This window comes from Lichenostomus cassidix, chromosome 2 (assembly GCF_008360975.1).
Source record: "Lichenostomus cassidix isolate B80296 chromosome 2, HeHo_3.0, whole genome shotgun sequence".
NCBI classification, from domain to species: Eukaryota; Metazoa; Chordata; class Aves; order Passeriformes; family Meliphagidae; genus Lichenostomus; species Lichenostomus cassidix.
This window is the reverse complement of record NC_139482.1, coordinates 44,257,780-44,284,379: the sequence shown is the minus strand read 5'-3', so window position 1 is coordinate 44,284,379 and position 26,600 is coordinate 44,257,780. Positions and strand designations below refer to the sequence as shown.

Here is a 26,600-nt window from a genome sequence, read left to right as displayed (position 1 = left end):
TCTCTCCACTGAGGTATTTCTTTGGCAAAAATAAAACTTGCAGTAAAAAAATCTCGCTTGAAATAATCTCAGAATTTCCATTGTCTCAGCTTGTATGTTAAAGTAGATAAGAATAAATCTCCTAAGAAATCAGCACAGCTGTTCTTACCTATTGGATCAGGACAAACTCCACTCTCCAGTCTATGCTTCTTGTACAAGTTCTTCAGGACCTTGGCACTTCCAAAACACTTAAAGCGGCTTTTGACATTATTATAGTACCAATCCAGAGACTGGGTCCTTAGGAGCCTAAAACAGAAAAATAAACTACATAAAATAAACTACAACAAATAAATGTGGAAAAAAAGAATGAATCTTTTTAAACCTCAGATCACAAATCTATTAATTTCTGAATACTTCTTTATTTTGTGTACTTTGCAAGTGTTTGGCAAGACAAAGCAAGAAAAACCCAACAGTGTAAGTAATAAGGAAATATCTTCTTCACTTTACTCAAGGCTTTATTTGGTTATGGTACTATGACACGATGTGACATCCCCTTTCACATTACAATGCTCATACTACAACCTCTTGAAAAATACAAACAAGCCTTGGAACAGCACAGGACGACTTCAGAACAGCCTTCACTTACACAGATTTACAAATATTGTAAGAACACAAGCCCATCAGCATGCCACAAAAACCCTCCCATTTAGATAAAAATACATCACTGCTTTTATTAGAGGAAAACAGTAGAGTAGACAAAGCCTAATCAGAGGACCTCAAAGCAGAATGAGCTGAAGCTTGGCTTCTCACTTTCCACAGGAAGCATCACTGACAACAGTAATTCATCTATCAGACTTGTCCTCAGAGCTCAGACACTTCATAAAGCCAAGAAATACTGTGAGGGTGTCACTGGAAGGGCATCCTAGGGTTCCACCTATAGGTTGAAGCTAATTTATTCTTAACAGCAGATTTGCGAGAAGAAAATGCTGATATCAGTGTCCAGTGTCAATATATGAACCCCTAAAGAAATGATGTTATCACCAGCAGTGCTGGACTCTCAGCATCTCCAGACTGGAACATATTTAGATGATTTAACTTCATTTTTCAAACCCGCAGCCACATGTGAAAAACAAAAGAAAATGACAGTCTCACTGTCACCTTTAAATTTTCCTTCAGGGACTCTGTACTTTTCTTTGTAAAGTGCAAGGCAAGTGACAACACACTGTTTTTGTTTTGTGCATTGACAGACTAGCAATGTAGTTCTTACTCAGCACCAAACCTCAGGAGATACTCAGTAACAAACAAACACACTGAGCCTGGGGTTTCAACTAAGTGTTTCCAATCTGAATCCAGACGTTTTAAGTTTCAGTATACTGATAGAAAGGAACATCCACTTCATGAAAAGCAGAACATCATGATATAGTCCACTTGCCTGTCATCACTGGAAAGTGCTTAGTAGCAAACACTAGCAGTGGGAAATCAAAAATAAAAATCAATGAAGCCTATCGCATTCAAACTGTGAACCCTTAAATAAGTTACATTAGCTGCTCTACAGAAGACAATTGAAGAAAATGCACACAATGGAACAGAAGTCTATTTTTTCTGCATTCTGTCTCAGCAAGTAGATGCAGGAGAGATGTTCACAGATAATATAAGAATATTAGCCCTTTAACATCTATTTGTACAGTAATATCCCAAGACTAACTATGGTTCCCAGGAGGCTGATTAGTTCCAGTATTCACCATCCTACAAATATCACTAACATGTGACAAGGGCAAAAATATTTTCTTTAAAAAAACAAACAAAACAAAACAAAAACAAAAGCGTCCTTACACGTGGTACCCAGATGACTCTGAAGAAACACAAGTGTCCAGAGCACAAGCAATGGGAAGAATGCTTAGGTCTGTCTGTGATGTTACAGGGTTTCTGAATTCCTGTAATGCTGCCACAAAGAGATCTGTTATGATGCCTATCCCAGACCTGACCCACTGACCAGAGCTTGGCTGCTGGCACAATGATGAATCTGAATGGAGGAAAATTTCTCTCCCAAACCTGCAATTCTTTGGCATTTTGAGAACCTGCCTTCTTTGTGGGCAGGAAGCACTTGCTCTCATGTAAGCCACATTGGAATACTATGTCTTCTGTTTGCTGAATTTTATTCATTTTTGTCCACTGAGTTCCTACAGGGTCTGACGGGGTAAGATTTCAGTCAATAGCATAGAGTCACAATCATTACGAAGGATAAAACTACATGACTGGGTTGAAACTGGCTTGGCAGGAGGTACTGAGCAGAAAGGATGCTCTTCTGCGCAGTGAATGCAGCGCTCTCCAAACTATCCACAAAAGAAGTATTTTAGCACCATCACCACTGGGGGACTCACAGCACCGGGAGTCCTCAAATACATTGTTTTAGGGCTTTGAAGATTCCTACTAACTCCCTCAGCATATTTACAAAGTAACCTCAGCTGCACTAGCTCAAAATGCTAAACTTATCTTGGAGGGCAAGTAGACCCAGTTCTTAATATTCAGTCTGAGTGACAAGATAAAAAAATGAGTCACCTATCTTTGTACATTCTGTGCGAGTTAAGATAGCCAGTTATGAATGCTGACCTAGCAGCCTGGGAAAACAAAAGATGTGATTCATTGCAAGCTTGCTTCCTCATCTTTTTCCCTGTGTCACCATGTTTTTCTGAGTTTGATCAATACTTTCTGTATAAAAGCTGAAAGCTAACAGCACTGGTTTCTTGATGAGGTGAGAATGCTTTGCAACTAAAACAGGCTTTTGATTTATAATGGTACCATTTTCTGTATGTGAACTTTTGAAGAGTAAAAAGGGTAGAGATGATACATCTCAAAGCAACCATGAAAGGAGATGCTTGCCTCTTTGTACTAGTTAATCTGGTGTAAACACAAGGATTTTTTTTTTTTAATTTCCTTGTTGCTGCAGGATTAACACTATGTGAGTAATCTAATCATCTCATGCTTCCCTCCTATGAGCTGGACAGCTACCAACGACACCAGATCTATGCCTAGGTCCTGTACATGTTTTATAACAGATTACAATGCCTCCTCTAAAGCTTTTCAGCCTCTTAACTTTCAAATAAGTCACAATGTCCCTGCTGATTCCTCCTACAGAGAAAGGATTTGGAGAAGAGAGAACTTCTCTTATAGATACTAAAATAAAGGACTCACTAAAAGAGAAATAAGAGCATTTTCACCTAATTTCAAAATCCTTTAATGTTGACCTATATTTTAAAGCTGTTTTCTGCAAAAGCAGTCCATGAGCCCAGAATAATGAAAGACTATGACAGTGCTAGCATTAAATTGTTGGAATGAAACACTTCCCTTATTAGCTTTAACAGAAAGTGTGCAAGTTCTCTCTGTGAAATAAAAGTTCACACTTTAAGGATTTTAGTTGTCTGCATTTTAAAGAAGCAGAACTGGTTGAAGCAATTTCTTGCTCTCTCTGTGCCACAAAAACTGCTATGTCTCTATTGCTAAATAGCTTTAAACACTAAGGACTTTATTTATGTTATATAATATTGCCATGGATTTGAGTTGCATTTTGATGTGCTTTTGGCAGAGGACGATACCATGATTTTAAAATTCTGTCTTACTAGAAAGTGTGAAAGCTAGGAAGATGCTTTTGATTTAACACTAAAACTTGAGCAAGTATTATAAAGCCCCTGTCCTTTTTTAGTGCCACAATGTGTTTGTCTTAATCAAGCAGCACCGTAAGAAAGGATAAGCCCAAATGGTTTTCAGTACACTTCTCACCTGAAGCACCTAAACAGTAAAGTCCTAGCATTTTCTTCAAGAAAAAATTATACTAGTTGTGTTGGGCAGTGGAGACATGAACTATCTCCTCCATTATTAGTGATGACCAGAAGACAATCACATGAAACATATCACCCACACAATACTCAAAACACAGGAAGATTCTTTAGAAACTGATTTACCACTTTAATTCCTTTTTCTTCTAAAAAGTTGTGAGGTTTTACTTGGCTGAAAGGCAATATAAAGCTTCTGCAAGAAATTTTCTCTAAAAGGTAGTATCACCTTAACATTAATTATTTTAATCTCTATTAATAATACAAGCTGGACTATGGAGAAGTGTTTTATAACAACAACATTTTCCCATTTTTTATTTTTTCTTGAACTTTGTGAGATGTTTCCTCCCACAAGAAGAACTTGTCACTTACTGAGCTACAGTCTAGTTTCTATAGGTCAGGAGGTGCTTCCTGAAATCTTTCACATGCTTACATTATTACAGTGTCAGGGTGGATACATAATCACTTGGATTTTCCTTGCTGATGAATTTCACTGGATAATGAAGCCTCTTTTTCACACCTATGTTAACATATCTCCCATAGTTTTGTGCCAAGACTCAGGCCAGTAAATTCTTCTAGCCCCTCAATTGCCATCCTATGCTTCTCCTGCTGTGCCCATGACCTACTACAACATCCAGCCTCAGGTTACTCGAGATCTAATTTCAGCAGTTGGTTAGTTTCACTTACGAATGGAGCTGCTTTACAATTGCTTTACAATTACTTTTGTGGATGTGACAATTTTGAAAAATTAAGTAAAAAAAATTTAAGAGGTCAGTCAAACCCAGCTCTGAAATACAGGACTATGCACAGGTCAGAACTGCTGCTCTGTGGGAGGGTCCAAAGCACAACACAACCACATGAAACCTAAGAAATATTAGAAATGCAAATTTTCAGTGGAAAAGCATCATCAGTGTTTAGTTTTCACTCTTTGAAAGCACTCCCTAGGCTCCTTGAATTGCCAGAAGGCTCAGCCAGGAGTGAAGTGAAGGAGGGGGTGGAAGCCAGGAGAAGACTGACGACTGGGCTCTGTCAGAGCTGGGACACTAGTGGACAGGACTCCCCCAGGGCAGACCTGCTTAGCCAGATGGTGGGCTGGAGACAGAGCCGTGCTGCAGTGAAACATTCTTGCCTTTAACCCTGATGTTCCCCCACAGACAGGTGGCTCGTGCTGCAGGACTGAATTCCAAAGGAGCCTTGGCCCCTCCTGGGGAGCTGCACATCCATCACCCTCTGGCTGCATTAGTGCCATGTTATGCATCAGTGGCTGGGACACTGCAGCTAATACAGCCTAAGCCATGACAGGCATGCTGGCTGCCACAGGCCCCCCACATGGGCTCTCTCCTTGTACTGACTCACATGCAACACAAAGCTCAAGGACCTTGTTTCCATTTCCCAGCACAAAGTGGCCTCAACCTGGTGCCCAGAGAAGCAATTAAGATTTAACCTGTCACTTCTTATTTACTAGTTTTGGAGTAAAATTGCTTCAAACTCAGCATCCTGGACTATTCTTTCTCGGCCAATAGCAATATTTGCTTTTTCCTTGGGCTGATGTTTTAGAGCTTGTAATGTACTGCTCGTTATAAATCGTTGAATTAAAGGTTTTCAGTTCCTTTCAGTTTCAGTGAAATCAAACATACTTCCAGGTTCATCTTCATTACCTTCAGAATCAATCATTATAGCACAAAACCACTACACACATGAATATCCTGCCAATTCTCAGTTCTCTAAAAATCAGACTCAAAAACCTGTAGATATTGAGAAGGTTCAACATCCTGAAGCCCTGAATAGGAGCTTTGGCTAAGCTCATGTCATTTCAAGAAGGGACTTATATTTCCCTGATTGTTTTGCATCTATCCCCCTCCATGAAAGGCAGTTGTTCAGAAAGGGACAACAGCCCTTAATCATCTACCCCCACAGACCACTGTTAAGTCTTCGTGACACTTCCTTCCTAAGCTTTAAGTTGAAATCCAATTTATTTTTTTCTTGATGGCATTCTGCAGATCACCTATCTCTCAAGAACTGCTGTTCCAGAAAATCTCTTCCTCCAATTATCCACAGCAGAGGGCTGCACATAGATTACACTGTGACAGGTCAAAGCACAGCACACTGACCCATGCAGGTGTGTCACAGGAAAGGCCACGGTGAATACACTGCTCTGCAGTCAGCAAAATTCAAGTAACAGCAGAGGAGAGACTGTCTTGAGTCAAAGCATCTACCCCAGAATGAAAACTGTCCACCAATGGAAAACATCATCTGTCTTTCACACAAGTGGAACAAAACAACTGTGCATGTCCCTCACAGTGAAATCATGACTCTCCTGTGCCAGCAGAAATGAACCTGGCCCAGTAATTGCTCTGCAGGCTACAGCAGGTTAACTGTTCAGAGAGCTCAACCAACAGGATGGTACTATATCAGGCATTTCCTAAAAAATCACACCCTCCCAACTGTTCACTGAGAAGTTCACTGCTCTAGTTTGAGGTTTTAAACTTGAGCATGGAGCAACATACAGGACATTACAAATCAAGGTTAGCAGAGAGGAAACAAAGATTTGTTTGTTTACAAAGGACAGCAATATGTGCAACCCTCCCATTTGCTTACTGTTTCCTCTAACTTTGAAATCAGCAGTAAAGAAATTGGATGAGGGCAACAGAGTAGGCTTTACACAGAAAACCTACACATATTTTATGAATGGAAGAAAGACCAAAACTTGTAACAAGTTCACCTAATGCTGGTTATTGAGGGAAGTATTAAAACCCCTACCACCCTGGTCCTTTAAACAAAGTCTCAGTGCCTTTCCAAGGGGCCATGATAAGGACTGATCACAGCAGCATGTGCCAAAGTGCAGTAATCACTTGCTGTGTTATCAAGCAGGACACAGCAAGTGACTGCTGGTTCATAAAGGTAAGATAATGAGCCATACTAGTTCAAATAAAAGGCTCACCTAGTCTCGTACTCTGTCTGGCCATTGGAAATGCTAGGGAAGAGATGACAGGAGAGCTCCAAGTGTGCAGCGACTCAGCCTTCAGTACACTCAGTACTTGTCAGCTAGGATTCTGTGCTTGATGTTACACCAAACCAGCCTCAAAAGACCCATATGGATGGACATATATTCCATAAATTTGGCTATACCTTACCAGAATCTAGACACACTTTTGGCTCACTGAAAGCCCTCTGACAATGAGAGACTGCAGCTACTTGCCATATAGAGATGCTTCACCTATCTTCACTTTAACATCTACATCCCAATTCTCTTGATGTCCCATACATGCCCTGATATGGGGATGCTGCAGCAAAGCTCTGTAACACTGGCACGCAAAACTGGGAAAAAAGGTCTAGTGAAAATACAGGCATTGTAGAACAGCTGAGGAAAACCAGCAAGTAATGTGCTGGTTTCAAAATGAGTTAAAGCTCATGTAGGATCACATTTCCCTCTACTGGGTAACATTTCAAAGCTCACTAAAAAATGAGAAATATCTGAAATATGTGATATTTAAATATGAGGCAAAATCCACTAGAAACCCTTTCTCTATTCACAGACATTTCTCTGTGCCATAGGTTTGTGGCTCACATGCCCAGTGGTAGACTGATCTAATCTAATCTATGTTAAAATAAACCATGAGATTGATGATCCTTAAACAGATAATGCAATTATTGGACAGTAATCAGTATGTAGAAGTCAGGAGTCCAGCATGTGCCTCTATCAGCCTTTTTGAAAACTAGAAGGGAGAAGTTACACCGCCCCTCTTTTAAGAAAATCACAGACTTAGCCCATGTTTTATTAAACAAAAGAAAAAAAGAGTAAAATTAATCGCCATTTGTAATCTCTGTACTAGTCTTTCTTTCCTCCAATAGGAAAACAGACACAAGAGCAGAACACATCAGCATTTAACTGAGCTATTTTGACCTGTATTCTCCCTGTGAGGCTGTATGTCAGGGTCCCCTGGCTCAAAAATAAATGTGTATTTGACATATTAACATGACCTCCTGCTCCCAGAAAGTGTGTTTTGTTTTAGGGTAACCCAATTGAAATACAGATTTTGCAGCAGTTATTAAAGTCAATTTTTAAAAAGAGGGTTTTCAAACCCAGTGCTCTACTGTAATTTAGCTGACTATAAACTCCGGGGGTGAAAACATGATTGTGGAGAGCTAACAGCAGTTAAAGCAGTGACCTAAGAAGGGGCACAACCTCTCTTCATGCATCTACCAGCAGTAAAAGATGTAAGAGGCAACATCCAATACAGCTCCTGACATTACCTCAGCACGAGCTAATAAAATTTTCCATAACAACATGCTTATAAGGATTCTTGCCATGTCTTACAGTCATAAGTGAGTATTCTTTCTCCATTTTTGCTTTGTAAAGTGAGCCTCAGTTAACTGCTATTTATTTATTCAGAGTTGACTTGTGAACCATAAAGTTCAAAAGGCTGCATTGCAGGGGAGCCTGCAGAGAGCTTGCAGTACAAGTTACTGCTGCTTTCAAGCCACTTTGCAGAGCCCTAGGCCATAAAAGAAATGGGATCACATTGGTGCTCCCCTTGCCCCCAAACACTATGAGCTATACCTCTACCACTCCCAGCAGATATACAAGCAGCCTGTTCCTCATGACTGCTGATGCTGCAGAGCTCCTCAGCCATCCACCAATGTTTTCCTATCCTAATGTTAAAAGGTTTTCTTAACATTTAAGCTGAACCTTCCTTGTTTCTATTTAAACAGACAGTTTAAGATGTTTGCTCTTTTCTTTTTTTCAAAAGGCTAATGAATCCTGTTTCATCCCCGATCGTGTTTCCTAGTCATCTCATCATTCCCACTGTTTTCTCCCTGGGATGAATAAGAAAATACCCAAGTGGTCCATATGGTTCTTTAAATACAGACCCAGAATTGATAATCTGAGGCCACACCAGTACTCTTCCGTGGAAGCCAAATGTAACTGTGGAGATGTGACTTAGCACAGTGCAGTCCCTGTGGATGACATCCCACACTGAGAGCACCAGATATGATCAGTAGATCCTGAATCTGGGCTGCACAATGCTGTGAGTCACACACCCCTCGAAGTCATGCTGAGACTTGTGCCACAGAAACTGCCAACTCTTAAGAAAGAAAGATCTGGTCGGACTAAGTAAAGGCTATTTTCATTCCACCTTTTCTTTAAACTGACGATTGCATGGATGCTGCTTTCATAAGTGACGTCTGAAGTGTCTCTCGCTGGCACTCAGCTGTTACACCTTGTTATTGATCAACAAATAACGCTGCCACATAAGAGAACCATGAAGCCTGTCCTTCACAAGGTGCTTTATGATCATATCTGTAACACTACCAACTCCACCTGCACAAAAAGCCCAGTTCTCTTCATTTTAGTCTTGCTTTCACTTCTGAGTTGGTGTGTAACAAGCCCCAGACGTTACTGCAGCCACTGTGCATCATGCAGTGGCCACACTGGTCTGTAGTCTTCATCACCACAGGTGTAAGTGGAAACAGATAACTTGTCTCCTTCTTTCCTCAGCTGTTTTAGGTGTTTCATTCAATGCCGGGAAATGTCTTCCTCACCACACTGCCAAGTATTTCCCTCTGAAGCCTTTCATTAAAATGTGGATCTTTACACAGCTCATTGATACTACCACTCAACCCAGATGAAAATTAAGTAAGCAACCACTGGATATTTGAAACTGAATGGAAACAAATCTAAATCCCTCTGTAAATGCTGGAACACTCGGATACTGCAAAAATGAAACATTCCACGTGTTTGCTACAAAGTGCTTTTTTTGAGGATATGTTCCTGACATTTGAATATGATCCACAGAATTTATTTTATGATGCAAAAATCATAAAAATAAAAAATATTACTTTGGAAACAAATCTTTCCCCTTTAAGTAATTTCCCCCAGAAATTCCATTTCATGTAAAATTTTTGAGTTTGTTTTTTCCCTATCTTAATTTGCAATAAAATACATTTTCCATATCGCAGTATTTTTCATAGGAAAGAAATTTTATATCCTGGCCATCTGGTACCAGATACCTTTCTAGGAAAATGGTAATAATTAATCAATACTTCATCATTAGTAAATTTATGACACTCCCGTGCACACAACATGCTGAAGCAAAATGCAAATAAACAGGAATCAAAACAAGTTATTACAGCTACACTGAACACACATATATTTGCTCTGCCTGTCATATTTGTTTCTACTTGCTACAATGCATCAGTGTAATTTTTATTCCAGATTTCTGAAAGAAGACACACAAAAAGAACAAAAATCCACACTGACAGTACCTCAAAATGAATGCATCCTGATGCTTTTCTTAAGAAACAACAGCAACAGATACTCATAAATTCTCAATCGGAGAGACATTCATTTCCTGCTGTGCTATTACTACAAATTTATCCTTTGCACCGACTCACTGAAGTGAAGGAAAATTCATACGGAAACCTTATGTAAATAAACTTCTGAATGCAGAGAGCAACATCAAAACACCCTCAGGAACATTTGCTCATTGAACTTTGCATTCATGTTACTGAAACAAAAGTTATTTATAGTCAAAATACAACTGAATACAAATGGCTATGAATAAATGCACCATTCACCCACATGAAAAATGTTTCCCATAGCCACAGAAGATCCCAAATGAAACTACAGAGCATAAAGGCACTTTGATAAGTTACTCAAATTACCTAAGTGAAGGCTTTTCTTTCTGCAAACTTCATTTTAAATCCACAGATTCTTGAAAAACAGCTGAACAAGAACAAAAGTAAGGTCCATGAAGCATAAAAATTTTCACAAAAGAGATACAAACTCAGCTCCATCAGAAAAAAATACCAGAGGATAAACCATGCAAATTAATTCTGTAATCCTGATTAGAAAAATACGCAGGGCTTTTAATATAGAGCTCAAGAACACCAAAAAGACAACAATCCTCTGCTTGAAGGTCTGCTTCTGTTCTTATATTTGGAGAAAGCTGTGAACAAACAGCTGTGAAATGCCAGCAAAGATGAGAAGATTCATCACCACACAAAATCAAAGAGAAAGCTGGGCTCATTGCAAGATTATTTAAGAAAGAAGAAAGAAAAAAAAAGTGAAAAATTATTTAAAAAAATACTTTGCTGGGGAGCGAAGCGATGCAATTTCAGTTCCTATTTTTTATACTGGTTACCTCACCCTGCAAGCCCAACTTCTGCTGGAGTAGGCTGCACTGCTTTTTTCCAGGAGCTGTGCACACAGTGACTCCACCACCTCTTTGTGAGATAATATACTTGCAGCTTTGCGACTCCGTAAGCCACAGAATAGCTTAAGGAACACACTGTTCATCTGGAGGCACTGCTGTGTTATCCAGCAGGAGCATGACACTTCCAAATCCTTGCATGCAGGTCCCTAGCTGGGAGGTGTAAGGAAAGTACTTCTTCACTATCCACCCATGCTTTGTGGTAGGAGGAAGGATTAGATGGAATGATGTAGCACTTCCTGGAGAGCAAACCACCTGGACAAGGTTCAGATGTTTATCCAGCAGCTCAGCAATGAGATTGCCTTCAATTACAGTGAAAAATGGGCTAGATGTTGGAATAGCAGGCCAGCTCCAGGAGGTGAGCTCAGTCAACTGCTGCACCTCAGCAGCTCTTCCCAAAATGGACCAAGAGCAACCCCTCAGAGGGTATCTGATGCTGTGCAAGGGAGCAGCCCGAGCACCCCACGTGTGCCTCCGAAGTTACTTACCATTCCATTTCTGCCTTTCTGTATGTTGTGCTATTTCATGCATGGAGCTCACTGATTAAGCCTTTAAAATATAAGTGGCATGATTTTTGGAGTTTTTTATCTTCATAACAATTTGTTTTTTCAAACCAGCTCCATAGTCACTGCATTTAAAATGGTGAGGTTTTCTGGGTTGCACAGAAAATATTTTTAGTTAGAAGCTTTATTGTGCAAGCTGTCTAGCAGTCTGACAAAAGCTAAATTCCAGCTTATGGCTGAAAACCGTAGGAAAAATTCCAAAGCCTTTATAAATTATACAAATGAGACTTTAATCCCAGCTGGCCTCACTAACAGGGGCTCTACATCTGGGCATACATACAAATGTGCTTTTCATATGGATTTTCAGTTATTTGAAAAATGAAAAATAAAAAAACATAACCCCAACCCCAAATCTCTGTTTTTATAAATGCTTGTATCATAGTAATAAAAAACCAAGCACAGATTAGCCAGACTGTCAGAGAAATACAGCTGTTTCTCAAAACTGGTCCTGCTTCTGGGTAAAAATGATCTGCTGTCCAGAGGATTCCCTTCTCTAACAGCAAAAATCTTCAACGTCATTCAGTCCTTCTCCCTTCTCCAAGGCAAGCTGCTTCTCATCTGCACAAAGCAGGGTGTATCTTCACAGGGCCATCCAGTTGTGATTACATGCATGTGTTCATGATATTGGCAAGTTTGATCAATCAAGAAAAATGAGAGGAACTAGAAGAATCAGTTTATGAACAGGAGGGATGAGAACAAGAGGAGCTGCAAAGCTATCCTGGCCATGCACATGTCGATGCCAGTGTGCAGTGTGCCTTTGAGGCCCTTGGTGCTGGCCTTCCACTGCTGGCAGTGAGTGGAGGGCAAACATCAAAGTCCTTTCCAGCTACATGCACAAGGCTTGGCTGAGAAGAACTCCTGCTTCACTCACAGAAGAAATGCACACGCCGAGGATTTCTGAGTTCCTATCAAACTGCAGTGAATCTCTGGTAGCCAAAGGATTTGTGTTACTTGGCCTAAATGTGTCTTCCTGCTTTAACTGCACAAGGTATCACTGCCCCAGCTTTTCACGTTAGGTTAAGGTAAACTCACAGAGGTAATTTTCAAGACTAAGGAAATCAAGTTCTGGCTAACATTTTTCCAACCATGTTGCTTAAACCCATAGTGAATAAAAGGATTTAATGCAGACTTGCTGCATACAGACACCCTGGTAGTTTCACCCAGCAGTGGCAGAGGAGGTCCCATTGCAATAACAGGAGGTATTTTCACTTGGGCATCCCTCCTGTGTGTGGTGACCACAGGGAGAGATGTGGCCAACAGAGACCATTTGTCATTTCTGAGACATCATTTACTCTCACCTCTCAAGCAGAACTCCTCTCATAGAGAAGAGAAACTTGGCAGCTGTTTTTGGGGGAGCAATCCTAGCTACTAGGATCACCCACTGAGCAGGCTGGCTGTACTCAGAAGCACCAGCTGCTAATATGGCTCATGATACAGGCTGCCAATTAGCAGCTGAGCCCCAGTGGGTTGGAGGCAGAGGGGGGTGCATGTCTGTCTATCCTCTGCAGCTAAGGTAGAGGCCTTAAAAACATTAAAATCTTCCTTCTCTCTGCACACATGCGGTACCTTTGTGGGCTACTGTAGGTAACTGTCATGCTGCTCCTGCCCCTTTTTCTTGTCATTCTTTTTTTCTTGTCCTTCTTCCTTTCCTTAGGAAAATGTGAAGGTAGGACAAATGATTTGCTTGCATTACTGAGGACAAATTTGCAGATTACTAGGGCGAGCAGGCAGAAGGCAATACATTAGGAATGTTCCCAGTATATTTGTTGCTTCATTAACACACTGACCTTCTTTGAGGAGGTCAGACTACAAGAACTCACCAGTCCAGCAGAAGCAGGGATATGAAATGCCCAGTATACACAATGCTTAAATGTTATCCCCCAGCAGGTGCAATTCTGCATTTGCCCTGTTACAAAGACAGTTAAGGTGCTAAAGTAATTTCCATTACATAAATACCCATGACAAAATAATTAAATTACCATTTTAAAAGGATGTTTTTTATGGATCTGTTACACATTTTCAACCTTGAACAAGTTAAAAATTATTTTGCACCTAGAAAAGTATTAAAAGAATAATAACTGAGCTATAGAACAGATTAGTCTTTAAAACAATGGATTAATTTACATGGAGTCAGATGGATATACTAAATCTGGTAACTGTGTAAAGGAAAGTGAAAAGATAGTACCAATTATCTCTTCTAGATATGAAACAAACAAATACACACTGACTACTCAAGGGTGCTTACCCTCAACTTTTCCTTTAGTTATGATGAACTTTCATTAAAAAAATACCCTTTCTCATTTTCTTTAGAAGTTAATTTTTGAAAAGGAGAACAGACCTCAGGAATAGAAACACAAGAAAAGGAGGGAAAACACAAAAATCAGAAAAAAAACCCACCTAACTTGAGTTTCAAGATGGGAAAAAAAAGCCATTCTCTCCACGTCCCCAAAAGTCAGAGACTCTGTTAGTATAAAGTATCAAGAGTATCCACTTACTTTCAGCATATTAAGGAAAATAATAAAAGGATCTACATGGAAATTTGACTCCTTGAATGAATCATACTCTGAATGACAGGTTAGTAGTGTTACTTTAAAATATTTGGGTTTTATACACCTTATCCATCTCAATACTATTAAATAACACAATCTGAGAATATAATAACAAATGCTCTGCAAGCTGCAACAATGGGATTACTTATTAAGTATACTGAAAACAAAAACACAGGTAGTGAAAAGAGATTTTCCAGAAAATGTCTAGAAACAGAGTTAAAAACAAGAGCTTCTTTAATAAATAGTAACCTAAGTATTTTTGCAGGTCAGAACCAGCTACTAATCCTGTGATATAACCTATGATACAACTCCTAATATTTTTAGAGATTAACTCTGTAAGGGAAAAAGTACAGTTCTATAGAGGGGAAGCAGCTAGTAAGACTATTTAATATATCCTACTTTTATGCTACATTTTATATGTTTTTTTACTACTCTTTACAATCAGAAATTATGTACAATATACCACAGTTATTTGAAACTTACTACGCCATTGAAAATAATGCCATTATTTTAAAGCAAATAAGGTCTTTAAAAGGAAGCCAACTAAAATCTCAACTAATAAATAAAAGAAAGGGCCAAATATCCTTTAAACTCACTGAGGCTTGTGTCCAGTTACTTTGGAAATCTAGCATGTTGAGAAAGGAATTCAGCCATCTTTACTCTATGGCTCGTGTTTTCCATCCAAGTTAACCCCTCTCCAATTCTGAGACAATAAACATTTGTCTTAAAGCTCCATTTCGTATATGAAGTTTGTTCAAATCAGATATTTTAGATTAGATGCTTGTGCTGAAGAGAAAAGGAAACCAACATTCTCAAAATCTTTATGCATGAAGAACTGTGAGTGAGATCAAAGGGTCGAATAAAGCAGTGTGACAATGCATGCAATCCTCTTCCAAATCCACTAAACAAGCAGCATATCTGAACTTGGAAACAGCCTGCAGCCAAGGATTTTGCCAATTGTTTTGTTAAGATACACAGCAAGAATCATTAATGGCTGAATATATGATGACAGATGCAAATCTTGAAAAGTGATCATCTGCATTAAGCCTACTTAGCACTGCTTCTGTTGCAACAGCTTCACTGCTGTGCTCAGAAACATATCAGAGAACTAAGACATTCCCATTTTACAGCCAGGGAGCCACAAACACGAGCCTGTATCCCAGCAAACTCCTGACATACAAATCCCTTCATGCAAGCCTGTGTGCCCTGTGGCCCAAACACTGTCTCTATTCTCAGAGGATTTGGCATGACACAGAAAACTCCATGCCCACACCTACAGGCTTCTTTAAAGGTTTCTCATGCTGCTTCATTCAGAAAAGACCATCATTGCTCAAGACAACAATTATCAATGGGGAAACATTCTAGAAATATTTTTGGTTAGTGTGATCAAAAAGGCTCCATTTCCCAAGACACCACAGTAGAAGGAGTCAGGTCAGCCTAGCTGAATGCTTTTAGTTATATTATATTCCCTTTTTATAAACAAAATCATCACTCCAAGTTTGGGCTTACTGAAAATTATTGAATCCTAGGCTAATTGAAAACTCCAAAAAGAAGATTTCAGAAGAAAAGGGAATTATTTTCCCTCCTGATTCCATCCTCAGAGCCAATGTCACTTCTGAATCCACCTGTAGAATGATACGTTGAGGAAAAGCTTTCATAATAGTCTTTGATCCTATTGGAAAATAATACTTGCAGAAATTTCTGTATAACATTGATATACAAAAATGTCTGCTGCTGTGTCAGTAAAAATATAGTAGGAAAATTAACATCAGGACTCTGCTTTAACCTTTGTATTACCATGCAAATTCAGAACATATCAGCCACTGTACATCACTGGCCAATACATGGGTATATAAGGATAGCAAATCATCAAGGAAAAGCAAGTGATGGTACCAACACTGTCATTTCAGATGATTCAGTACGAAAAGGAACTGGAATATCCAGCTCCAGTCTAAACAGTCTTCTCTAGACACCCACATGTGAGCTGTGAGGCACAGGGAGGGAGCACATGGATACACAGCACAACACACATGCATATGTTGTGCAGCACCACAGGACTGCAGAAGGTCTACATATGCTACTCTGCAGCTACAGAAGACACATTCAAGACTTCTCTGCATGCCAAGCCAAACTACTGCAGTCATCACAACGCTTCAGCTGGGTTATGTTCAAGTTGCCCATCACTCAGGGCCCCCACTTAGTGGTTATTTAGCACAATAACATAACTTAATTGGTAGAGGCGCAATTTTTTTCATCAGGAGTTTGATTTCTGTTAACCAAACCTCTGACAACAAAGGAGCAATATGTTTCTGCTTTTGAAACTGAGTCACTTCAGTAGGAGGACAGTGAGGATGAAGAGAATACGGAAAGATTTTTCCAACATTAAGTCTTCAAACACATCATCACCCAATTTGTATGAATGCCAGCCACTCTTTTTGGCAGACTACATGATGTCTTGTTGTATTCTGCAGCCAATTTGTTGACTCTAATTAGCAATTTGAGAATAGAATAACAAGCAAAGAAATAAAAAATTAGAGTGCACAGTGCCAATTACTATAGTGAGACACACACACTCTTCCATTATTATTTTTTTAATGCAGCTGAACATAGGTTGCATCCAGCTGTTTCTTTAGAACCAGAAGTGAGTAGTTCCAGAGAACACAATAGCATTGTTTACATTGGAAAAGACCTCTAAGATCACTGAGTCAAACTGTTAACCTAACACTGCCAAGTCCATCACTAAACCATACACTTAAGCCCCATCTTGTATACCTCCAGGGATGGTGACTCATCCACCTCCCTGGGCAGCCTCTTTTGAGGCAGTCATAGAGTGATAAGGTTTCCCCTCCTCCTCCTTTTCTCCAGGGTAGGCAACCCCAGTTCCCTCAGTCTCTCTTCATAAGACTTGTTCTCCCAACCCTTCTGCCGCTGTGTTTCCCTTCTTTGGACACCAACACTTTGAAGACCTGCGACTGTGATGATTAAGCAAGGAAAAGACAAGAGGCACATCTGTCTTGGTTTTGGGGTTTTTTCCTCTGTTGTACCCAAGCTTCTTTCAGGGTATATATAGACACAAAATTCCAGCAGATGGAATCTTTCCTGGGGTTTGCTATACACTATTCATAATCCTTTCCTCCACAAACAGATTTTTTGTGGCCTTATGCCAAACTTCTCCTATTTGGGAGAAAATAATTTTTGTCACAGCCAGAAAGCCAATAGCTCATCACCCCTGTTCATCCATATAGCTGGATGTAGGGACTCACGCTGCCTGCAAATGGGCTATTTTGGCTGAAGGGGAAGAAGCAGTCGACCTCACATAATGTCCTCAGCTGGCCATTGCTTCAATGAATGAACTTTCAGCTGGCAGCTATGACTCCCCTGAGGCTTTCCCAAAGCTCCACCAGCCTGAGGTCAGGCAGCATTTGACTAGGCAGGAGCAGCAGCCAGCTCCATGATGTCTCATGGCTCCATGGATGCTCCTGTTTCTCTTTGAGTCTTCAGGTGCAAGACCTGGGTATCTCTTCCCTTTGTGAGCTGTGCCTAGCGAGCCAATGAAGCAAACCAGCCTCCCCCCTCCTGCATGTATGACAGGAAGCAGGTGCCTCATACAAGAGAATGCAAGAGCAAGTCTTAGTCTTCCTTCAGGTGTTTTTGGAGAGCATTTTGCAACCTCTGCTCCCTTTACAGATGAAGCAGGCATGGAATGGCAGTCACAAAAGTATAAATCAATGCACCTAGAAGAGATGTATGAAGCACTTTAATAGGAACATTCATCCCAAAAGAGTTTCTGATCAACTTCACCACAGTCAATACTGACATTTAGACATTCTCCTATGTCCTTCAACCATTCCTTGTCACTGTCTTAATTGTCAAATGCCAAAATACTCTGACACATGCAAAAATATAAAAGGAAAAACTTTCCCTGCTTCCACCACTGCCTTTTCTCTACTCTTAACACTCACATTTTTTGCTTTTGGTAAAGACAGCTGCTACCACAGCATTTGTTGCTGTCTGAGTATAGAGAACTTTAAGTGGCACAGGTGGCTGTAAGACAGCCATCGGTGCTGAAGCAATTTTTCATAATTACTTTCTCAACAAAAGCAAGTACATCTTAAACAGCTGCCTTTACAGAAAAGGAGAGTGAGCCAAAAACTTGCAATGGCTTTGGTAAGAATTGCCATTAAAATGTCACAGAGAGAGGCTAGACTGCTTACATGGTGCTCATGAGCACATTAAACCCCACAAAGAATGCACAAATAATAAGAATTTTAATCACACTTTTTCATAGGAATATTTCAAATTTGTATTTTGAAAATATTGTTTCTTTCCAGTGAGAGTTTATGTCTGATTTTGACTCAAGAGAGTTAGCCCTGTATATTTGCCTGCTAAGACATTTGTATCTCTTTCAGGAAGAAGAAGTTTCCAAGGGGTATATTTCACAGAATCATAGAATTGTTGAGGTTGGAAAAGACCCCAAAGATCACCGAGTGCAACCATTATATCAAAACATTAAAATTTACACAATCACAGTAGGATTAGATACAGAACACTCAAAATTCCTGAACAATTAAAGAGGCTATATAGTTACTGTGTGCAGAGGTTTCCTCTCTTCCCCTAAACTTTTATCCTCTCCTCATAATTCTGTTAGCACAGCAGCCTCGCTGGCAAGCAACAGCACTTCAGCCAGGGACAGGCTAGCACATGCACTGGCAGCTGCACCCCTTGGGCCAGCTCACAGATTTTTGGCATGTCCAGTAGGTGACTGGCAGTGGCTGGTGTACAGCAAGTAGGCAGTGATCAGGTGGTTGGCTTGAACAGGTAGTCTGCCTATTTTGGCTGTCAAATCTACACTCAAGTCCAACATGTGTAACTCTCCTTGCTGAGGCTGCCAGGTTATCAACACAGCAGGAGCTGAGGTCTTGGGCTGAGTGGAAAATAGGGGACACAAAGCAGTACTGGAGTATCAACAGAGGCAAGAGTAAGAGATGCAATCCAAACAAGCAGGTGCTTGTTGTGCATCCCTACTCTCAAAGATTTAGGGCAAACCATAAAAGCCATAAATTTTCACTATTTGTCAGTGTCACCACAAGCTATTGTAATGTATTAGAGCTATTGCAAAAGATGGGAATATAACAAGCATCCATTCCCCTAGGGAGTAAACAAAGTGAGTGCCACAAACAATCATCTAAGTATTGGGAAATTTTTGCCTGTTCTAAAATTTTTGCCTGTTCTATTTGCCTGTTCTAAAAGCTCTGGTACTGCGCAAAAAACTTTGCTTCTTTTGAGAGATAACAAAGAAAATGAATTCTTTGTGCAAACAAGATCTAAAAGTTTTATTTGAAGGGTGAAGAAACCCATTCTGAAAGATCTGCATTACCTTCTTCACCTCTTGGAATTTCCTTAAATTCCTAAATCATGTTGATTCTTCTGCCTAGACCTATTTTCAGTCCTCACAGCAGGACTAAGAGGGTTTAACTGATGAGAAGCTGTTGTGGTAAAAGCCTAAAACACTTCTTGAGGTGAAGTGTTAGAATGGTGAGAAAAGTAGTTGGGGTCACCTTTGCTTGACTTCTTCCTCCAAGCCTCTCCCTATCTTTGCTCTAATTCTTTTGCAGTCCAGCCCAGACAGGGGTGCCCAAAAATCCCTAATCTTCCCTCCAAACAAATAGCCTGCTTGAAGTCTTCTGTGCATTACACCCACTATGCCAAATTCACATCAACACTTTAGCCAACTAACACCCCAAGCCTAGCAAACCCTACTATAATTAAATGCCGCCTCCTGCCTTGGCTTCAACAGCTGATTCTTCTGTGTCTGCCAATTCTTCTGGCTCTTGCTTTCCATTTACTGATACTCTCCTTACCTATCAAAAATCAAAGAAAACTTAAAAATGCAGATTATCTGATAACAAAACTTTCCTTCAATTTAGGATAACTTAAATTTTTTCAGCTAAGACTTAAGGTCTTGGGCAATTGTCAGCAGCTTGCTGGTGACCCTTGGTGTGCTGGTGTGAGAGTTAACTGGGGGTGGCCAAGGAAACCAGCCACCCTCCGCCCACATCAGACTGCTGAACTCACCTGCAGGAACACAATGCCCCCCATTGCCAGTATGTTGGTAGTGATCTTGAGAGATGCAGGACAAAAAATCTACTGCAGGTAGCAAAGAACAAGAGATTTCATGTAAATGTAGCCCAAACTGAAAGGATAAAATGCCACCAAAATTTTTTTCCTCACTCTTTTGAGCAAAAGGTGGATTGACTGCACTTGGCACAGCACTGAATCTGCCAACTAACATGTTAAAAATATTATACAACCTGCAGGTTTATGTATTTCAGAAGGTTACACAGAATTAGTGTCTTTGACAAGCTCATTACACATGCATTCACTATGAACACTTGCAGGAAGAGAACTACCACGGGAAACAATGTGCACATCTATTTGGTTAAACAAGAGGTCAGAGAGGAGTATCACAGAGACAGATAGGTTAATGATTGCCTCAGTTCATTAAATGTCATTTCTATGCTTTCTGTCAAAGTTCAACCAGACAGTTCAGAGTAGTATTAGGACCATTATTATTTAATGATATTTGATAAGAAGTGATTTGTAGCAGAAGCTTCTGAAATTGATTTCTAAACTGTCAGCCTACTCACTTGTATAGTTTGGAAGGCACTTGTGGTTTCAACAGTCATGAATAGATAAACTAAAGGTACAGGACTTTTACAAACATAAAAACTGGGATTCTTGTTTATACATGCAGACCCAAGGAAGGTTAATGAATCATAAATATACAACACGTAAAACTAGAAATATTCTGTGTTACAGACAGTCCTCTGCCACAGACACCAAAAGATACCTAACAGATAATATTAAAGGGGTTTATTCTTAACACATAATTTAGGATTAAGAAACATGACCACAAGATTACACACACCCATATCTTGCATATTTGAATTAGCCCTAGAATGCTTTTGCAGACTTATTTTCTATCTGAGGAATGGAAAGATGAAGGATTAACCAAAATTTTCTAAGAGGAATGTAATAGACAACATTAAGTAGTCTTTTTTCTATTCCACTTACTGCATTTTCATTGTAATCAGAATTTAAGAGTGTGCTGGTTTACAGAAATTCTATATAGGCAAAAAAGAAATACTGAATTTGGAGTAAGGATGATTGTTCTACTGAAGAAAAATTTCAAAGCATTTGTTCTGAAAATCCTTCTTACAATGGGCAAATCTCTGTTAGGTAAGAGAAGGAGACAATTCAAAATAAACCTACAAGATATCTATAGAATATAAATATCTTTACGTCCTACAGATTAAAAGATATTTCTAATACCAAATTTGTTCATGTTTTGTTATTCCCAAAGCTTGGTTGGTTGAAATAGATGGGTCAGCTTTATTTTTGGATATAGCTGGTTTCTAGAACACTCAGAATTATGCCCAAAATAAATAGGTATATTCCTTCATTAGAAAGTCCCATAAAATGTGGAAAAAATGCTCCAATAAAAATATTACATCTAGGACTATCCTTGATAGTCTATATCAAAATCTTTGTTAGTATCAACACTATTTCGTATTTATCTTGGTGTCATTATGATCGGAACTGTATTTCTGAAACTGCATCTATTCCTCTGCTTCAGTGGCTGTGAGAAGACACTGCCACAGGTGTAAAATTCACTAAAAACTTTTACTGGGGCTTTTAGTGAGTAATAATGCACAAAGAGCTCTTGCACAGGAATGGAAAAGTGACCACCAAATCACAAATTCCAAGAGCTGCCAGTAATGCAAGTCCCAGAGAGGGACAATCTCAAGAAAACATGTTGAAATCTATGTTAGGTGGCAGCAACTATTTAGAAAGGCACTTAGACCTGCAATGGAAGTACAAGGCTATTAGCACTCTTTATAGTAGTATCAGTAACTCAAGAGTGGTAGCTATCCTTAGCTTTCAGTACAACCAGATCTAATGAATTCTTTATCATTTATCACAGCACATCCATTTACTAATCTTCACTAACAGTAACACTGTTTTTCAGCTTAGGAACAGGATAGACAAAACGTACACCAGTGTTTGATGCCGACTTTTCAGTTTCACACCAAACTGCCTTTGTATCAAAGTGATGTTACTTGTCCTTCCTTGGTCACAGGTACACTACTTCTCCTCCATTTTCATTTCAGACTGGCTTCCTTTCTTTTCACTGCCGTAAGACCTGAGTTCCCCTGAGAACTGCAGTTAGCAGCCAGCCCAACGCAGCTAGAGCTGCTGCCTGAGCACCAGGGCTCCTCACTGCAGGAAGCCAACTAGCCCAGAACCTGCAAAAACTCACCCACTATGCCCCATTGATGCACAGCCCCTGGAAGACCAGGATCACTGATGCCCAGGCACCCTCAGTGCTGCTGATGGATCTGCTGTCCAAACTAGCGAAAAACACCAGCAGGCCCACCAGGAAAAAAACAAAAGAACTCCCCCAGACACTTTCTGCCCCTTACCACTCTCCAGACCTGGAGTACCATGCAGTGACAACAGGTTCTTCCTTTTTACTTGGCTCCTGCTGTCCACTGAGAGGGCATAACTTAAGCATGAGTATGTTATTTCAGATGTAAAATCTTCTGGCTCACCTTAGTCAGCAAGCTTTCAGCTGTAGTACTTTAGCATTGGTATTGTTTGTGGCCTTTCTACAGAAACAAAATATATGAATGCATACGCAGAGCAGAAGGATAAATTTTGCACTACAGGACTTCAGGCAGAAGCTAAATTCTTCAGGAGCAGAGTTCCCATAAAGCCACGAGAATGGAGAGATACTGGGTTAAAAATGATCCTGCTCCAAGCACTGTGTAGTACAGCATAGGCACACTGCCTAACTTCTAGGTAAAGCATCAGACAAATCAACTGCATGCTTTTCTTCCAGCCTCCAAAACATACAGAGCCATTCAGCATCCACACAAACAGTACCAAATAGCCTGGTCATTTAGGCCTTACATTTAAATCCTACAGAAATACTTAAAGGACAGAATTTTTAAAAGGAAATAAATTATTTGTATTTAAATTATTGTCCTCAAACAATGATGTGCAAAAAGGGAAATCTCATCTCAGTGTCTTGACCTGTGCATTAACATGCACAAGTACATTCTTCCTCATGCTGCTGATTTGTAAGTGTGTGGTGATGAAGCTGAAAGGGGCACAGATCTACTGCTCACACCCACACATCTGCACCAAACAGAACAACACATCACCAACTGCAGCAGCACTGAAGGTCATTACAACACAGTGAGAAGGAAATCCGTTCTCCTTCCATCTATTACTCCTTCCTCCACCTATTACCCAGGTATCTGGCAGTCACCAAAAAAACATGTCCCAGCAGATGCTAACAAAGAGATTCATCAGAGAAGCTTGCACCAGCATGTGACCTTCTGGCCATGTTGCCTCTGCATGAGAGTGGTCAAGTCATTCACCTGCTCTGTATTACTGCTGGTGGAATAGGGGAAGGAAAGGGCAGACAAGCAAATCCACTAAAAAGGAGTTAGGCAGAGTTTTTATCAAATGACTCAGAGTAACAAGTGAATAACAGGGATTATGAAAGTACAGACACTGTTGCATGAGGCCATTTGTATGACTTGTGCTCCTCAATGACGCAAGAAGTAAACAAAGTGAAGACTATTGACAATATACAATTCATATCTTGCTGCCTGCAATACAATTTAGAGGAAGATTCCAGAGATAGGCTGAGCTAGAGATAAAAAGTGACATGAGGCAGCTGGTAAAGAAAGAGAAACAGACGAGGTTGATTTTTTTTTCTTGCACTTCTTCACCCCCAGAGAAATGGAAACAAACTGATTGCTAAAGGCTTATCAAATGGGGCTTGTTCTTCTACTGGTACTGCTTATTCCCCTAGAGAAGGAGAGAAGTTTTCTGCATGACTTAGGCTGTCTGGAAGCACAGCTCCTCATAGCCACACACAAATCCCTTGACACTAAGGAGCAACTTTCCCCACTGGCCAGACATGGGCTGGCATGAACATCAACTGAAACCCTGGCAGGACTTTCCACAGACCCCAAGGTAACCATAGAAGCATGAATTGCTGTTATTCCTCCTAATACTCCAGCAATTAAATGGGATGAAGTCCTAGGCTTAGTCACTGGGATTTAGGGGCTAACATCCCAGGGCATCACTCAGTCTGTATACCAAGAGAACACAAATATTGACATAGCCCAAGGCTGTTTCAGAACCTTTTGATCTGCAGATCCAGAAGCTTTCTGTATGAATGTCCAAGTCTTACCTCCATTTTACAGATGGAATAAAAATGCTAAGCAGAGAGAGGAGTGGTTCAGTAAAAGTTAAAATTTTTTTTGGATGGGGCACACAAGTGAAATGGTCACTCACAGACCATATCAAAGGAGTAAATCACCACAAACTATCACGATTTCAATACATGTCAGCTTGTCAGTCCACTTGCCTTGCATTTCTCATATCTGACAAAGCCAAGTTCCTTCAACTTCAAAATACTTTATAGTCAAATGATAAACACATTGAGTAACAAGAGACAGGGAACAAATGACAAATAGTTCAGATTAAAAGATGATCCAGTTAGCAAAGGGGCAGTATTACCATCTTCCAGCATGGATCAGAACAAGCCCCGTGAAGCAGCAGCAATGTGAGCCACTGACATACATAAAACCTGTGGCCCCTACTTTGCCTCTGGATAAAAAGGAATCTTTTTCCAGGAAGGAAAAGGAACCTCCTCAGGAACAGATGGTGCTACTTTCACTGACCTCGATCCTCTATCAGAAGTCAGGAAGTAAGGGAGTATGTTAAGTGCACACATTCTCCTAGCCTATTTTGCACAAATTTCATGGGACAATCCCAGGAAGAACCATGCCCTGAATGCAAGAATTACACTGAACTGTGTGTTACACTGGTAAAATACTGGTAAATTTAGTATTTTCTAGTATGAGACAACGCTAAATGAATGCCTCAATCTTTTCCCCAAAAGGTAACTTCTTTGATAAAGTTCATGAGCACTTTCAGCCACTTGGGATCTTTTAGTCACTGCTAAAAGCCTACTCTATTAACTCTATTTTGTCTAGCCAAACACCCCCTGTAACTTAGACATTCTGAATCTCTTCATTGTACTCCAGATAACAGAAGGGAAACCTAAGATCCAACAGACTGTTTAGCAAAATATTTCTCTCATCTGGCATCATAGTTTTTGACAGAGACTGATTTTCATAAAACGTATGTGATTAATTTATTATTTAACGAGTCTAAACAGAGGACATATAAGTTTTCTAAGCAACTCTTCCCCAAAAGAGGTGTCATTTTTCCTTTCATCAAGAAATGATGACAGTCAAAGTAGAGCCAAAGCTATAGCAGCAGCTTGAATGATACAGAAAAGGCAACAAGTATGCCAAGCCTGTTAGAAGCACTGGAGTAAGACAAATTAAAAATAACTCTTTCTCTGCCCTAATGACAGAACCATGTTTGCTTACAAGTCACAAATCTTAGTGTCCATCCCTGATGTGATATCAAAAGCAGCAATACCCAAAAAAACCAAAACCCAAAAAACACCCACAAGCTTACAGACTGACTCAGCAGATGGAGTTTCTAGACTCTGTCCTTTCTTTTAACTGGGGCTTATTAAAACAACAACAGCAAAAACACCCCTTTCTTCTTACATTAATTGCATAAAAGGTTATGAAATACTGTGCTACAGAGGCCACACAAATATCTCAAACAGAATCTTTGTCTGTTCCCACTTCTCTTTAAATCTTCTTACTGGGATTTCCTTTTGTATGTAATATGATTAGTAGCTATAAAATCTCAGCCTCGGCTTTCTCCCTAAACCCACTTGTTTGCTACACAATTTGCCTGAGCTCTGCCTTACTGCTCCCATAATGCTTCCACTCTGGTCAAGTTACTAAGCTACTGAAACGCTGTGGATCAAGTAGTATCATTATGGAAAGGAAAACACCAATTCCCAGGCATGTTTTAAAGTCAATGAATATTTTATATGTAGGCTTCCCTCACTGGACATGTTCAGGAATTAGAAATGTACCTCCTGAAGTCAGAAGCACCACATAGTATGTCAGGGTTTCTCCTGAATTACCTGCACTCTGCATAGCAGCACTGCCAAACACAAGGATCTGCTCAAGAGCACTTCAAAACTTCACATAACTCGAGTATGTTTGAAGCAAAGTTTTTGATGCAAAAGGGCAGGACTAACTTTAAGCTGTGTTTGCTTCACTTCACGTTTCCTTCATTCCTCAATTGCCTTTGTGTCTCTTTAGAAAGATTTATTCTCAGGCATATTTAAAGGGTATTAACCTATGCTTCCAGAAAGTAAATGTGCTCATAAATTGTTCTACAGAAGACAAATCACATTTGTCAGTTACCAACTCTTCCCTCGCTGATTTATGCTGTAGAGTTCACTGGCCCCTGCAAGCATCCAGCAAAATTGGAAACAGTTGCTAAAGG

The 26,600-nt window shown here is 40.0% G+C and overlaps 1 protein-coding gene across 5 annotated transcripts in view; it reads right to left on the bottom strand.

Annotated features, from left to right (window-relative positions):
- The window catches only part of MYRIP (myosin VIIA and Rab interacting protein), a 210,982-nt gene that overhangs the window by 53,690 nt on the left and 130,692 nt on the right, over positions 1–26,600 (bottom strand). For all 5 annotated transcript variants that reach the window (XR_014849835.1, XR_014849834.1, XM_085051324.1 and 2 more), the window contains exon 4: positions 149–285. Coding sequence is in view for 3 of the 5 variants with exons in the window: in XM_085051324.1 (XP_084907450.1) it covers positions 149–285 (137 nt within the window). In the remaining 2 variants the exon portion in view is untranslated. The remainder of the gene's footprint in view (positions 1–148; positions 286–26,600) is intronic.